The sequence below is a fragment of the Hypanus sabinus genome, chromosome 2 (assembly GCF_030144855.1).
Source record: "Hypanus sabinus isolate sHypSab1 chromosome 2, sHypSab1.hap1, whole genome shotgun sequence".
NCBI lineage: Eukaryota > Metazoa > Chordata > Chondrichthyes > Myliobatiformes > Dasyatidae > Hypanus > Hypanus sabinus.
In genome coordinates, this window is record NC_082707.1 from 113,505,007 (window position 1) to 113,522,666 (window position 17,660).

Genomic DNA, 17,660 nt, shown 5'->3' on the forward strand with positions numbered 1-17,660 from the left:
CCCTCCACACTATCCACAACCCCTCCAATCTTCGTGTCATTAGCAAACTTAATAACCCATCCCTTCACTTCCTCATCCAGGTCATTTATAAAAATCACAGAGTCAGGGTCCCAGAACAGATCCCTGAGGCACACCAGTGGTCACCAACCTCCAAGCAGAATATGACCTATCTACAACCATTCTTTGCCTTCTGTGGGCAAGCCAGTTCTGGATCCACAAAGGAATGTCCCCTTGGATTCTGTGCCTCCTTACTTTCTCAATAAGTCTTGCATTAAATGCCTTTGTGAAATCCATATACACTACATCTACTGCTCTTCCTTCATCAACGTGTTTAGTCACATCCTCAAAAAATTCAATCAGGCTTGTAAGGCATGACCTGCCCTTGATAAAGCCATGCTGACTATTCCTAATCATTTTATACCTTTTCAAATGTTCATAACTCCTGCCTCTCAGGATCTTCTCCATCAACTTACCAACCACTGAAGTAAGACTCACTGGTCTATAATTTCCTGGGCTATCCCTACTCCCTTTCTTGAATAAAGGAAAAACATCCGCAGCCCTTCAATCCTCCAGAATATCTCCTGTCCCCATTGATGATGCAAAGATCATCGCCAGAGGCTCAGGAATCTCCTCCCTAGCCTCCCACAGTAGCCTGGGGTTCTTTTCATCTGGTCCCAGCGACTTATCCAACTTGATGCTTTCCAAAAGCTCCAGCACATCCTCTTAATAACTACGTGCTTAAACTCTTCGGTCTGCTGCAAGTCATCACTACAATCATCAAGATCCTTTTCCATAGTGAATACTGTAATAAAGTATTCATTAAGTACCTCTGCTAATTCCTATGGTTTCATACTGACTTTCCCACTGTCACACCTGATAGGTCCTATTCCTTCATGTCTTATCCTCTTGCTCTTTACAAACTTGTAAAATGCCTTGGGGTTTTCCTTAATCCTGCCCTCCAAGGCCTTCTCATGCCCCTTCTGGCTCTCCTTTCTTAAGCTCCTTCCTGTTAGCCTTATAATCTTCTAGATCTCTAACATTACCTAGCTCTCTGAAACTTTTGTAAGCTTTTGTTATTGACTAGATTTATTACAGCCTTTGTACACCACGGTTCCTGTACCCTAACATAACCTCCCTGTCTCATTGGAACGTACCTATGCAGAACTCCACACTAATATCCCCTGAACATTTGCCACATTTCTTCTGTACTTTTCCTTGAGAACATCTGTTCCCAATTTAAGCATCCAATTTCCTGCCTGATAGCCTCATAATTCCCCTTACTCCAATTAAACGCTTTTCTAACTTGTCTGTTCCTATCTCTCCCCAATGCTGTGGTAAAGGAGATAGAATTGTGATCACTATCTCCAAAATGCTCTCCCACTGAGAGACCTGACACCTGACCAGGTTCATTTCCCAATACCAAATCATATACAGTCTTTCCTCTTCTAGGCCTATCTACATATTATGTCAAGAAACCTTCCTGAACACACCTAACAAACTCCACCCCATCTAAACCCCTTGCTCTAGGGAGATGCCAGTCGATATTTGGGAAATTAAAATCTCCCATCACGACGACTGTGTTATTATTACACCTTTCCAAGATTTGTTTCGCTATCTGCTCTCTGTTACTATTGGGCGGCCTATAAAAAAACACCCACTAAAGTTATTGACCCCTTCCTGTTCCTAACCTCCACCCACAGAGACTCCGTAGACAATCCCTCCATGACGTCCACCTTTTCTGCAGCCGTGACACTATCTCTGATCAACATTGCCACGTCCTCACCTCTTTTACCTTTCTGAAACATCTAAAACGCGGCACTTGAAGAAACCATTCCTGTCCCTGAGCCATCCAAGTCTCTGTAATGGCCACCACGTTGTAGCTCCAAGTACTGATCCATGCTCTAAGCTCATCTGCTTTGTTCACAATACTCCTTGCGTTAAAATAGACACATCTCAAACCGTCCGTCTGAGCGCATCCTTTCTCTATCACCTGCCTATCCTCACTCACACTGTCTCCAAGCTTTCTCTATTTGTGAGCCAACCGCCTCTGCCCCAGACTCTTCAGTTTGGTTCCTACCCCATAACAAGTCTAGATTAAACTCTTCCCAGTAGCCTTAGCAAATCTCCCCACCAGGCTATTGGTCCCTCTGGGATTCAAGTGCAACCCGGCCTTTTTGTACAGGTCACTCCTGCCCCAAAAGAGGTCCCAATGATCTAGAAATCTGAATCCCTGCCCCCTGCTCCAATCCCTCAGCCACGTATTTATCTTCCACCTCATTCTATTTCTATACTCACTGTCATGTGGCACAGGCAGTAATCCCGAGAGTACTACCTTTGATGTCCTGCTTATGAACTTCCTTCCTAACTCCCTGTAGTCTTTTTTTGAGACCTCTTCCCTTTTCCTACCTATGTCATTGGTACCAATATGTACCACAACCTCTGGCTGTTCTCCCTCCCACTGCAGGGTATCTTGGACGTGATCAGAAACATCCTGGACCCTGGCACCTGGGAGGCAAGCTACCATCTGAGTTTCTTTCCTGTGTCCACAGAATTGCCTGTCTGAACCCCTGACTATAGAGTCCCCTATCACTATTGCCTTCCTCTTCCTTTCCCTACCCTTCTGAGCTACAGGGGCTGGACTGTTGTGCCAGAGGCATGGCCACTGTTGCTTCCCCCAGTTCGGCTGCCCCCCCCCAACAGTACTCAAACAGGAGTACTTACTGTCAAGGGGTACAGCTGCAGGGGTACTCTCTAGTACCTGACTCTTCCCCTTCCCCCTCCTGACTGTGACCCACTTGTCTATACTGTATAACTTATTCAGTATACTGTATAATGCACACTGAATAAGATTTACTTATTTATTATTATTATTTTTCTATATTATGTATTGCATTGAGCTGCAGCTGCTAAGTTAACAAATTTCACGACGCATGCCAGTGATAATAAATCTGATTCTGGTACAGTATAAGACTTGCAGCTCAGAAATATCATCTATCATTTACTTAGTGCCTTATCACTATCTTGAATTAATGAAGGAAAGAGGAAATTGAAAAGTCAAGTCACTTTTATTGTCATTTCGACCATAACTGCTGGTACAATACATAGTAAAAATGAGACAACGTTTTTCAGGACCATGGTGTTACATGACTCAGTACAAAAACTAGACTGAACTACGTTAAAAAAACAACACAGAGAAAACTACACTAGACTACAGACCTACACAGGACTGCATAAAGTGCACAAAAACAGTGCAGGCATTACAATAAATAATAAACAAGACAATAGGGCAGTAAGGTGTCAGTCCAGGCTTTGGGTATTGAGGAGTCTGATAGCTTGGGGGAAGAAACTGATCAATAGTCTGGTCGTGAGAGCCCGAATGCTTCGGAGCCTTTTCCCAGACGGCAGGAGGGAGAAGAGATTGTATGAGGGGTGCATGGGGTCCTTCATAATGCTGTTTCCTTTGCGGATGCAGCGTGTAGTGTAAATGTCCGTGATGGCGGGAAGAGAGACCCCAATGATCTTCTCAGCTGACCTCACTATCCGCTGCAGGGTCTTGCGATCCAAGATGATGCAATTTCCAAACCAGGCATTGATGCAGCTGCTCAGGATGCTCTCAATACAACCCCTGTAGAATATGATGAGGATGGGGGGTGGGAGATGGACTTTCCTCAGCCTTTGCAGAAAGTAGAGATGCTGTTGGGCTTTCTTTGCTATGGAGCTGGTGTTGAGGGACCAGGTGAACACCAGGAAATTTGGTGCTCTTTACGATCTCTACCGAGGAGCCGTCGATGTTCAGCGGGGAGTGGTCACTCCGTGCCCTCCTGAAGTCAACAATCATCTCTTTTGTTTTGTTCACATTCAGAGACAGGTTGTTGGCTCTGCACCAGTCTGTTAGCCGCTGCTCCTCCTCTCTGTAAGCTGACTCGTCGTTCTTGCTGATGAGACCCACCACGGTCATGTCATCGGTGAACTTGATGATCTGGTTCGAGCTATGTGTTGAGTCAGCAGAGTGAACAGCAGTGGACTGAGCACGCAACTCTGGGGAGCCCCCGTGCTCAGTGTGATGGTGTCAAAAGTGGTCAATATTTAATGGTAACACACAGGAACTCAGCAGGTCATGCATCGTCTACGGAAATGAAGAAACAATTGACATTTTGGGCCAAAATCCTTCAAATCGTATTTGCAATACTCAATGGTATGCAATCTGCAAAGAATGGTTACAAGCAGCCTGTGGTTTCTCCAAGCCTGTGGGAGAGGAATACAGTTAGATAACAAACAAAAATGGTAACTCTCTTTCCCTCTCCAGGAATACTGCCTGACATGTTGCATATTTCCACATACTGTACCCCAGTTTTTGGAATTCCAGTATATATTTCCTTTGCTCTTGGGAATCTCCAATTTCTTTAGTACCTTGCCCCTGTCCTAGTTTCAATCACTACTTTCTATTGTATAATATAAATAATAGTCTCCAGCAGAGATGAATCTATGAGAAATTCTTTTTCTTTGTAAATTATACAAAACAATGTAAAACTTACAAAAATACATCATTTTGGGGAGTGCACTTTGTACTAACCAATAAATTCTAATTTCTCCTCCCATCAAGATTAAAACATAAATATGTCTCAGGAAGAGAATAATTTTGGTGCGATTTCTACTCATGCACTTGCGTTTTTGCTAGATTGTAGTAATTAACACAGAACTTCCAAATATCATTTGACCACAGGCCTGTGGTCTTCCAATCTGTTTCTTGTTTCAGGCAGATTGTGCTCAAGCAGGTTATGGATATTGATAGATCTTTTCCCTCAAGCACGCAATCATTCACTCAACAAGTTTATGAAGTTTAACTGGTTATCCATTTAAGTCAACTCACTAATCATGTTCCCCAGCTCACCATCCAGAAATGTTTACCACAGTTGAGTTCATTCACTGCTTGATCTTTCAAACTCCAGGTCATAAATTTGTGGGTTTCTCCCCGTGAGATGTCTTTAGATTTTGTTCGGTTGCCTGTGACGGGATTGGAAGTGAAGTCATTGCAAGAGGTCATGCTGGCTTTGGAAACAGCGCTTCTCTTGTCTGAGTTTGGTAGGAGGTTGTGGGTACAGTAGTATAGTGGTCTCGCAACTGGAGTTCTGTTCTGGTGTCCAGTGATGCATACAAGGAAAATCTGTCACTTTTGCTACATCTGACCAAAAGTATGTCAGATCCAGCAGCATGGTCAACTTCTCTGTTGAGGGCCACCCAGCAATGTACTAATTCTGTGTTTAAGGGGGATAAAGCCCTACCTATAGCAGTGAAGCACAGCTTTTGCTGTATTCCTCATTAATCAATATCGTTTGTCTATTACTCATTCTAAGTAAGATGGCAAAAAAGTTGGGGGTGTTGTGGATAGTCTGGACGGCAGGGACATCAACAGGTTGCAGAATTGGGCTGAGAAGTGGCAGACTGAGTTCAACCCAGGTAAGTGTGGAGTGGTTCATTTTGGTAGGTCAAATTTGAAGTCAGAATATAGTATTAATGGTAAGAACTCTTGGCAGTGTGGAGGGTCAGAGAGATCTTGGGGTCCATGTCCATAGGACACTCAAAGCTGCTGCACAGGTTGACAGTGTTGTTAAGAAGGCATATGGTGTGTTGGCCTTCATCAGCCATGGGATTGAGTTCAAAAGCTGTGAGATAATTTTACAACTATGTAAGATCTTGGTCAGACCCTACTTGGAATACTGTGTTCAGTTCTGGTCACCTCATAATAGGAAGGATGGGGATACTCTGGAGAGAGCCTGGATTGGGGAGTATGCCATATGAGAATAGGTTGAGTGAACTTGGCCTTTTCTCCTTGGAGTGACAGAGGATGAGAGGTGACCTGATAGAGGTGTATAAGATGATGAGAGGCATTGATCATGTGGATAGCCAGAGGCTTTTTCCCAGGGCTGAAATGACTAACACAAGGGGCATAATTTTAAGCAACACATACAAAATGCTGGTGGAACACAGAAGGCCAGGCAGCATCTATAGGGAGAAGCATTGTTGACGTTTCGGGATGAGACCCTTCGTCAGGACTAACTGAAAGGAAAGATAATAAGAGATTTGAAAGTGGGGGAGGGGGGGAATGCGAAATGATAGGAGTAGATCGGAGGGGATGGGGAGAAGCTGAGAGCTGGAAAGGTGATTGGCAAAAGGGACACAGAGCTGGAGAAGGGAAAGGATCATGGGACGGGGGTCCTAGGGAGAAGGAAAGGGGGGAGGGGAGCACCAGAGGGAGATAGAGAACAGGCAGAGTGATGGCAGAGAGAGAGAAAAAAAGGGGGGGAACTACACATATCAGGGATGGGGTAAGAATGGGGAGGCATTAACAGAAGTTAGAGAAGTCAATGTTCATGCCGTGGAGGAACAACACCTTGTATACCGGCTGGGTAGCCTCCAACCTGATGGCATGAACATTGACTTCTTTAACTTCCGTTAATACTGCTCCTCCCCTTCTTACCCCATCCCTGATATATTTAGTTATTCCCCCTTTTTTCCTCTCTCTCTGCCCATCACTCTCCCTGTTCTCCATCTCCCTCCGGTGCTCTTCTCCCTAGGCCTTCTGTCCCATGATCCTTTCCCTTCTCTGGCTCTGTATCCCTTTTGCCAATCACCTTTCCAGCTCTCAGCTTCACCCCACCCCCTCCAGTCTTCTATCATTTCACATTTCCCCCTCCCCCTCCTACTTTCCTCTTGAAATGTCAACAGTGCTTCTCCCTATAGATGCTGCCTAGCCTGCTGCGTTCCACCTGCATTTTGTGTGTGTTGCTTGAATTTCCAGCATCTGCAGATTTCCTTGTGTGGGCATAATTTTAAGGTGCTTGGAAGTAGGTACAAGGGGGATGTCAGAGATAAGTTTTTCCATGCAGAGAGTGGTGAGTGTGTGGAATGCACTGCCAGCGGCGATGGTGGAGGCAGATACAATAGGGTCTTTTAAGAGACTCTTAGGAGACATGTCTCTTTTAAGAGACATGGAGTTTAGAAAAATAGAGGATTGTGTAGTAGGGTAATTTTAGGCAGTTTCTAGAGTGGGTTACATGGTCAGCACAACATTGTCAGCCAAAGGGCCTGCAATGGGTGTACCATCTCAGCTGGAAAGTTTCTTTCACTCAGGTGAATAATGTAGCAGCAGTGGTTCTGCATTTTCAGGATCCTGTTTTTCTCGTTGCTTTCTCCATTCCAGCTTTCCTCACCACTAAGTGAGCACTATTTTTAATTACAATTATTGAAATGGACAGATGTTCCTGATGTGTAACCTTTTAGCAAAGGATTTTTTAATTTGTCATTTTCCATGAAATCTTTCATTCAGAACAAAGGATTTAACATCTGTTTGCTAATCAAATTGATTTTTCATGTATGCTGCCCAGGATCAAGTTACTCTCCCTGTTCTCTAGGAATGCTGACATGTCAGTGCAGCCAGAATTGATGCTGAACACTGAGCCTGCATCTAGGGCTCCATCGGAAGTCAGCATGTCCACTGAAGTGCGGAAACTTTGATTATAGCAGCTGGTTGGTGCCAGTGGTTATAACTTCTGCATAAGCTGTGCAGCTTTAGTGGAGTGGTATCTGTGTCTTCGGGTAATGAGTAACATGTCCTTTTTTTGTGTATCTGTCTAGAGCTGCCTGGATTTTACTATGATCGAGAAAAGAACAGGTATTTTAGGCTATTACCAGGACATAATAATTGTAACCCTCTTACTTGGGAGGCAATTAACCAAAAGGAAATGGAAGAAAAGCGACTGAAGATGTTGGCGGAAGATGCTAGTAATACGGTAATCCTTATCTACATGAAAATGTAGTTTTACAAATGGATTATTTGGCACTGTGGAATTGTAATGCATAAATTTAGCCTTTACCCTCATTATTCTTTCATATTCTCAAAGTTACTAGTTATATTTTAGTGGGAAGATCTGTGCTTCCCATACACCTGAATTAGGCTCAATGCTAAATATTTACGAACTTGCCTTTTGCATGCACTTAAACTCTTGAGTGTGACAGTCAAGGTTTTTGAGACTGTTAATTTATTTTAAATAGAGGGTCGCTCGAACGGGTATGGACTTTATTTCACTATACTGCAAAAGACATTGTGGATTAATGAACTTGCAATCATATCATCGGTGAGTAAGTTATAATTTTATTGCAATCCTACTTCACTCTCTCCCTCTTTCCTCTTCCCCTCCCTGTGTTTCATTTTATACATTTATATTTTCATACAGGAGAAAGAGGCCATTCAACCCACAAACTGTTATTTCTTGTAGCAATCCAAACAACCCTATTTTCCTGTAACCTGTTCTCTCTCATGCGTCCTGAATCTCTTATTGTTGTTTTAACTGTACAGGTAGTAACTAAATACTAAACTAATTTGATTTTGTGTAAGGTGCTTCACAGGAATGATATTTCATGCTAAATTTGACACAGAACCACGCTGAGCTTTTGAGAAAGACGGCTACAATCTTGGCCAGAGCTTTGTGTTTTATGGAGTGCTTTTATTTCAAGGATCCAGGATTTCTGCAGCTTTATGTCTAGACAGATGAAAGCAATGGAGTGTGTCAGGAAGTTAGATAGAGCAATGACGCTAGAATATGAAACAATGAGAAGAAATGTTGGCAGTACTCTGCCAGGCAAGGAGATTGTGCGGAAAGAGAAATCAGTTAACTGTTTGGTCAGGGACCCTGTTTCAGAACTGGTAGAAGAGTTGTGTGTTTTACAATTTCAAAGCATGTACAGTCGGCCCTCCTTATCTGCAAGGGATTGGTTCTGGGACCCCTCGTGGATACCAAAATTCACGGATGCTCAAGTTCCTTATTCAACCGGTCTCAATCCGGTGGACCTCAGGACCCAGCAGAACCCCAGACCTTATTTAACCCGTCTCAGTGCGGAGGACATTAGAACCCGACGACAGAGATCTGAATCCGCAGTGTTTCTGTCCACGAAAATAATCAGGATCATGATTGAAAATAAAGTGGAAATAATAAAACGATCGGAAAGAGGTGAAACGCCATCAGTCACTGGAAAAGCGTTAGGCTACGTCGGTCAACGATCAGAACAATTTTAAAGGATAAAGTGAGAAAGGCTCTGCCCCGATGAAAACTACAATTATTACTAAGCAACACAGTGGTTTAATTATTGGGTTTGGGGGCTTTGGGTTTTTGATCCTCCACATCAACCCAGCGTGGTGGAGAGCGCACTCGGGAGTGGTCTGTTACTGGGTCGAACTCGGGAACTTCCAATCCTGAGCCTGGCGCTGAAACATATGTTCTTAAATATTTTATATGCATAGAAAGATAAAATATATATTATATACTAAGACAAACGTTTGACTAACTGACGTTAAATAATACCAGATATACCTGTTCTGACTTACTTAATAAGAGAACTTAACAATTTTTTTCGATCCTGATGCATGATAACCCACGCACATCCTCCCATTTACTTTAAATCATCTCTAGATTACTTATCATACCTAATACAATGTAAATGCTATGTAAATAGTTGTTATACTGCATTGTTTAGGGAATAATGACAAGAAAAGAAGTCTGTACATGCTTGAACAACAAGTGCTGGAAGAGCACTTCCAGGTTTTCGCAATTCACGGTTGGTTGAATTCGCGGATAAGGAGGGCCGACTGTATGGTGTGTGTGTGTGAGGTATATGACAAAAGACCAGATGAAGGATTGTTAAGACAGATCAGATAAGAAGAAATATAACTACTGGCCACTAAGGAGGCATCTTGTAGAAACGATGTCAGAAGAGAAAATAAGTGTGCTATTGAGTAATGATGAGGGAGCAGTTGACCTGGAACATTTAATGGATGTTCTGGAAAGTTGCAAAGTACCTACATTGAATATACAGTTCCACTAGTATGCCTTTAACGTCAGGGACATGTACACAAGTGTAAAGAAGAACTTACTTGTAGCGGTGTCACAGGCACATCAGATAAACAACATTCACAAAAATAAGTGTAAATTAAAGATAACTTTTTACAAGAAGGTACAGAATTGGAACCAAAAAAACATGCTATTGCAGTGCAAAGTGGCCATAGTGTTACTGTAATGAGGGAATGATTTGGTTTGTGCAGGTTGGTTCATTAACCCAGTAGTTGAAGGGGAGTGTCTGTTCTTGAACTTGATGGTGTGGTTACCCCAGATTTCTGTATCTCCCGCTGCAAGACGATGGCATAGTCCAGTTTTTCCCTTACTTTCACCACACAAAACAATGGGAGTGGGATTGCAAATTAAAGTGGCTCAAATAAGAAGCTCGGGGTCACTCCTGTAAATTTACAACAGTTTTTGATTTTGAGACAGGTGGAATCAACGGCTAGAGAATAAACATCATGGTCAGAATGAACACGTTAAGGCATTGTGGGATAAAGTTGTGGATAGCTCTGAACTGACCTGTTTGTCTTTATTCTTCGCATTTTGCTGATAGTTTGTTTCACTGCATTTTAAAACTCTATTGGAAAGCCAGTATTTATAAAATATTTGTATGACCTTTAAATAGAGAAATATAATTTTCTCATTAACCAAGAAGGTGCTTGTGTTTCAAAAAGGCATTTCACCATTTTTAGTTAACCATATCTTAAGATGCTCATAACTTTTGATTTGGAGGCGTTAATGGAAAGTCGAGAGTATTTTGATTGGGAAATGTAACAAAACAGATCCCAAACTCATTTAGAGGTGTAATATATTATGCCACTGTTCGTTCCCTACCTCCTTTGATCATTCTTCTTGTTTATTGTTGTACAAGGAACTTTGAGTTTCCTTGTTGTTCTTTGATAGTCTGTTCTCCCAACTTTGCTATTTTTTCAATTATCCTCTATATTTTGTCCTGGTGCTGGCAAAATCCTTCCTGCAGTCTATAAAATAAATGCACTTTTTTGAGATGAATCCTTAATATGAAGAAGTTCACTCAAAGATTTTGTATCATTGATGTTGGACAATAATCCATATTTCTTCTCACATGGTCTTCTCTCCCTTAACCCACTATACATGTCATACAAAACACCATCTACAGGCATGTTCATGAGCTCAAGATCAGTAGAATGAGAAGGAATACGCTCAAGATTCAAAATTCAGAGTCTTCCAGCACAAGCAATTTTGGAATGATTTTAGTAAGTTTCAGAAATGAAGTCATTATTTTTGCATGTTAGTTCATTAGTGCGTTTTTGAAAAAAATCACTGTACTAATTATTTGCGCTTTTGCTTGTTAAGTGGAGCTAACAAAATTCTGCTCGAATGTTTCAAATGGTACTAATAGAGTTGGAGATTGGATTAGCCTTTTTCCTGAAAATTATTTATGTTTCACCTATACAGGGTTTTCCCATGCCATTTTTCTACATGCTTTGACATTTTGATTCAGTGTAGGGGATGAAAGAATCAGCTGTAGTTCCTGGAAACATTTATAACAGAGTCATGTATGTGTTTAATTCATTTGAGTGGTGTAAAGGTTAGGAAGTAATGCTCCTTTAAAAAAGCAGAAAATTACATATTCATGCAACTACAGGGTCCCTGGGCTACAGAAGACTTACAGAAATCCAACTTCAGCAAATTTCCCAAACATTTATAAAGAATTTTTAAAGAGTTTGTTACAGAATGTAGCTGCCACAGTGGGACACCAATTAAGACACTTGTTTTGGAAACTAGCATGGCAAATCTTTTTTTATTAACACTTCTAAAATACTTAAACAATGCAACATTCATTTATACATCAAACACATCAACATTGGATGCAAGAACTTCTGATTCTGCATCACTAACTACAGAGGGGAATACAATCAATAAATGTACATATCAATTGACTGACTTACCAAAAGGTAGATTTAAAGACAGTTCTCAGGAACAGAACCCTTACGTAGTTAATTCAAAAGACAGATTTCAAAATGAAATTCTTTACATTTTGCCTCTCTGCAGTAATCAGACAGTACAGAGACTGGAGACTGCCTGTACAAGCCTATCAGTCACTTTTAGAACTTCTGTGGGAAGTCATTGGCAGAGCTAACATTTATTACCCATCTCAATCTGCTGTTGAAGGTGAACTGCATTCTTGAATGCTACAGTTTGTGTAGTTAAGGACCTCTCGCAAGAGTAATAGGATTTGGCAAGAGTAGGTCACTCTTGGATTTGGACATGCTGATGATAAAGGAACAGTGATGCACACAATGCTGGAGGAACTCAGCAGGCCAGGCAGCATCAATGGAAAAAGTACTCTCAATGCTTTGGGCCGAAGCCCTTCATCAGGACTGGAGTAAAAAAAGATCAGAGTAAGAAAGTGTGGGGGGGGTGGAGATGGGGAAGAAACAAGGTGAAACTGGGAAGGGGGAGGGATGAAGTAAAGAGCTGGGAAGTTGATTGGTGAAAGAGATAGGGGGCTGGTGGGTTTAGTACTGGACTGTTAATCATGATTGTTTGTGATGAGGATCTGGATGTAACTGATGGGGCACAATCTGTAGGGTGACTATGGATGATCCTTGACTACACAGTGACCTTGCTCTGTTGACAATTTAGGCTCATGACTGTCAAATGATGTTTAACTTAGAAATGTGCTTGCTGTTCATTGCACGTGAAGAGAGGAAATGCTGAATAGTCAGCGCAGTACAGCAAAAAGAACCAAGGCAGACTTCGAAAGAAAGGATTTTTTAATGTTCTAGTGAGTACATTTTTAGTTCATGAGGAATACTATGAAAATAAGCAAGTAAGGTGTCAGTAAAGTAATTCACCTTTCAATATCCAATCCTGAACCGAACCATAACAATTGCAACCCTAGTACTATCAGTAGAAACAATCTGTGATGTAAGCACAGTCTGTTCCCCTCGGTGCCAAGTGATGGCAGGTCTGGTTAAAGTTGATTGAAACAAGACCGGTTTATTTCTTCAGCGATGCTGCCTATTCTTCTGAATATTTACAACATTTTCTGCTTTTGAGTAGTCCGTTGCTGAATGTAAGTATTTTTTTGTATAATTATTTTGTCTGGAAATGTCAGAATCATGATAACTATCAATTTGTTGGACAATGAATCCAAGTCATTTCAAAAGTTAACGATTGTATTCTGTACTTCATAGGCAGACACCAATTGTGAGCGGTTATTTGTTGTAAAAAACGATGAAACTGGCTACAAATATGGAATTGTGAATCTGGAGGGATGTAGGAAGGGATCTGGCTTAATTTCTGTGACTTTGTGTGACAATCTGTACACCACATTTCGCAAGGTTTGTTGCTACTTTTTATAATTGTAAAACAAATTTATAACTTTGGAAGCTTGGTTAGCTAGTATGAAGTATGTTCTCAGTTCTTTCCTGTTTATGCCACAGGAGTGGAAGAGGAGGAACTTTTTGTTCTCCCTCTGCAGAGTCTTTCACACTTGACCACCACCTTGATTAAGATGTTAAGCTTCAGACTAGCCCTAGGACCGTGATAAAGTATATTCGTATTTCTCCTCTTACAGTAAATCTTCGTGTTCTCCATAGTCTGATTTGGTCTCATTCTAATGGCCATGTCCTCGCTGATCGGTAAATTGTACACAGAATGTGCAGGCAGAAGTGGTCCATACTGCGCAACCTGCTGTGGCATGTTAATCTCACACCACCAAATTCTTCAACACTACACCTACGCTTTGCCTTGCTCCCCTGTTTACACACCCTAGGTAAATCTGTACCAAGGAGAGAATTTATGACCATTTCTATGCTGGCGGCAGCTGAAAAGTATATCTAGAATCTCCTATATTAATACACTGACTTATGCCATTTCTGACTAGTTACTTTCCACAAGTGTGATTACAGTAGTGGTGAGACTTTTGTTGTTATTGAATCTAAGAGTCACGATCCCATTGATAACACAGCCACCCCTCAAATAAAGCACTGTTTGACTCCGTCTGGTCCTTCCCCGTATTCCTCCAGATTTCCTCCCTTAATGTAGCTGCTCAGTTTCCTTTTGAACGCTACTGAATTTGCTTCCATCACCTTTTAAAGACAGTGTGGATGATGAAACTTGCTATTTTGAAAGGAAAGCATTCTCACTCTCATTCTTGTGCTAATCTTGCCGATGTTGATGTTATGAGGAACAATTCACCCTTATTTCCTCTATCAGAAGAAATCTCTATTCAACAAGCAATACACCTCATTCCACCGAGATGCAACACTGAGCATCATAGGAAGTCATTCCTGCCTGTGGCCATCAAACTTTACAACTCCTCCCTCAGAGTGTCAGACACCCTGAGCCAATAGGCTGGTCCTGGACTTATTTCCACTTGGCATGATTAACATTATTATTTAATTATTTATGGTTTTATATTGCTATATTTCTTACAATTTTTGGGGCGGCTGTAATGAACCCCAATTTCCCTCGGGATCAATAAAGTATGTCTGTCTGTCTGTCACCCAGGAGTGGACCCTGCCTTCTGCTTCCTCTCTCATTCACTGTTTTTTTTTACCTCAGCTCTCATTACCTGTACTAATTCCATATTCCTCCATTCACTTCAACCTTTTTATTTCAAGTTTTATCTGAAGAGGGCCCTCTGTACATCAACATTCCTAATAGCTTGCAAAACTTTCACATTAACACATTTTTTATATAAGACGCCCAGGTCCCTCCTGAACACCAGCCCTCTACAGTCACACCATTTAGAAAGTACCACCCCTTTCTATATTTCCTACCAAAGTGAGTGACCTCACATTTCCACAGATGACATCTCATCTGGCATGTCCTTGCCCATTCTCTTATTTTGTCAAAGAACTGCAAGACTTTTAAACCCCTACCACTATGGAAAGCAGGCCAGCTTCTCAGGCTTTATTACATGCCTGAAGTTCTCAAACTTGGTAATCTTGTGAATTACTTTTGTGCCTCTTAAAGCAGTCATCAAGTGTGTGTTTGGAATCAGATGTAATTTGGCAACTTTTTTTTAGCAATGTATTAACATTTGGTATAAACTCTCCCCCTCCCCCTACATTTTATACTGTCTCTAGTTATAATGCTAAATATCTCATTTGCCTTTCCAACACCCTTCTCTGCTTTAAAGACTCAGACTTGTAAAGCCCCCCGGCCTGTATTTGAACCCAATGGAAAATTAGCCTTGTATAATCACTCCTTACTCTTCCTTCCTAAAAGGATCACTTCACACTGTGCAAACGTTCATCTGTTTTGTGCCAGTCAGTTTTCCTGAAGTCTCTTGTTACCCGACTTGCTACTAATCACATTTCCAAGTTTTGAGTCATTGCATATTTTCAAATTATTTCCTATACTCGAGCCAAGATCATTAACATGTAACAGAAAGGGCTGTAGTTCACTGTGGTTTGATGAGCAACCTCTTACCATTCTTTTCTGCTGTGTCTCTTAGCCAGTGTTACATCCATGCAAACAGTCATGTTTAATGTTACGGGTTTCATTTACATTATGTGAACCATACTATCTATTGTATTGCACATATTCTTATGACATGGAAGGCCATTCTGCCCATTAGATTTATGCCAAATTTCAGAGCATTCCCATCTGTCCCATTTCCCTGTTTCTGTCTGTCTGTCTCTCTCTCTCTCTCACTCACTCTCTCTCACTCTCTCTCTCTCTCTCTCTCTCTCTCTCTCTCTCTCTCTCTCTCTCACTCTCTCTCACTCTCTCTCTCACTCATATATGCTTGGCTCACCTATTATAGAGGCAATTTACAATGGCCAATTAACCTCACAGTCTTTGGGATGTGGGAGGAAACCTGAGCACCATGGCAAGCCCATGTGTCACAGAGCAAGTCAGCAACATCCACACAACCAGCATGGAGAGTCAGGATGAAACACCAGATGGCCTATTCTTCCTCTACACCATCACTTGGATCTGATTACCTACTGCACGGACACTTGTCGTTGAATGTTTTAAACTTTAATAGTCACGTGGTATGGAATCAAGCTTCTTGGCCCAACTGGTCCATGCAGACTGTCTTGCTCAGAGAACTAGTCCCACCTGCCCACATTTGGTACATAGCCTTTTAAACTTCTACCCACCTATAAGCTAGATGGCTTTTAACTATTGCCAACGTCCCTGCCTCCGCCGCAGTTACTGGAAGCTCATTCCAAGTACAGGCCACCCTTTGGGGTGGTCACCTCTGATCATAAATCTATATCCTCTCGTTTTCAGCAATCCCACCCTGGAGAAAAGGTATATCATTATATGCCTTAATCGGGTCACCTTTCAATCTCCTGCATTCCAGGGAATAAAGCCCTAGTCTGTGTAACTGAATTGAATATTCTCAATGCTCATGTATTTAGCCTCCCATCTTCTACCATCAGGGAGCTTTGGTTATCCAAAGCTCTGTTGCCCAGTCCCAATACGCAACGTCATCAGTTGACTTTGCCAATAATATGCTGTGGTGTAGTCATAGAAAATGCTGGAGGTGGCCTGTGTGTAAATGATGTTGAGATACAATTTAATTAGAAATTCTAATCAACATAAATGACAAAGTTACTTTTAAATTTGCTGTGACTGAATTTTTAATAGTGTTATGTACTGTTGAGTGAATTTTAATTCTGGTCATCATATTCTGCAATTTCCCATGCAATAACAGAATTATAGTACAGAATTATTGAAATCTTTTAACTTGCCTGTTGTTAATTTTCAGGGCACCTCCGTTTGTTGGGCTTCTCTCTCTGGGCATGATTCACATGTCTTGTATCCTTTTAAAACGTGCTCAGTTTAATAATGCAGCCTGACATGATTGTATCATCAAATGATCTGATGTGCCAGCTGAGTTCTGTGTTTTGCCATGGGGTGGATCCACCCGAGAGAAGGTGAGTTCCAGATTTTTATGTATTTATTTATTTTTCTGGTTCTGGATATCACTGATAAAGCCAGTGTATGTTGCCCATCCCTACTTTTCCTAAAGAAGGTGACGGCTGCCGCCTTGAATCGCTACAGTGAAGGTGCTCCACGAGGAGTCTGCTGCAGCCGTTGTTTCTTCATACCAGTTCTCCACAACTCCTAATGAAATACAATCCAGACACAGTCTGGACTCTGTGCTGCTGCAGCCGTTGTTTCTTCATACCAGTTCTCCACAACTCCTAATGAAATACAATCCAGACACAGTCTGGACTCTGTGCTGCTGCAGCCGTTGTTTCTTCATACCAGTTCTCCACAACTCCTAATGAAATACAATCCAGACACAGTCTGGACTCTGTGCTGCTGCAGCCGTTGTTTCTTCATACCAGTTCTCCACAACTCCTAATGAAATACAATCCAGACACAGTCTGGACTCTGTGCTGCTGCAGCCGTTGTTTCTTCATACCAGTTCTTCACAACACCTAATGAAATACAGCCGCTGTTGTGCCTTCATCATTATGTTGGGTCCAGGATAGAACCTCAGAAATATTGACTCCCAGGAACTTGAAATTGCTCACTCTTTCCACATTTGATCCCTCTATGAGGACTGGCATGTGTTCCTTCATCTTACCTTTTCAGAAGTCCAGTATCAGTTCTTTGGTGTTACTGGTATTGAGTGCAAGGTTGTTGCTGAGATACTACTCAACCAGTTGGTATATCTCACTCCTGTACATCCTCTCATCACCATATGAAATTCTGCCAATAGCGGTTGTACTGTCAGCAAATTTATAGATGGCATTTGATCTGTACCTAACCTCACAGTCATGAGTGTAGAGAGAGAGAGAAGAGTAG

At 41.7% G+C, this 17,660-nt stretch overlaps 1 protein-coding gene across 4 annotated transcripts in view; it reads left to right on the plus strand.

The window, feature by feature from the left end:
* The window catches only part of wdr21 (WD repeat domain 21), a 61,112-nt gene that overhangs the window by 21,650 nt on the left and 21,802 nt on the right, over positions 1–17,660 (plus strand). For all 4 annotated transcript variants that reach the window (XM_059952571.1, XM_059952580.1, XM_059952590.1 and 1 more), the window contains exons 4-8: positions 7,636–7,790; positions 8,053–8,135; positions 11,032–11,128; positions 13,076–13,222; positions 16,612–16,661. In XM_059952571.1, coding sequence (XP_059808554.1) covers positions 7,636–7,790; positions 8,053–8,135; positions 11,032–11,128; positions 13,076–13,222; positions 16,612–16,661 — 532 coding nt within the window. The remainder of the gene's footprint in view (positions 1–7,635; positions 7,791–8,052; positions 8,136–11,031; positions 11,129–13,075; positions 13,223–16,611; positions 16,662–17,660) is intronic.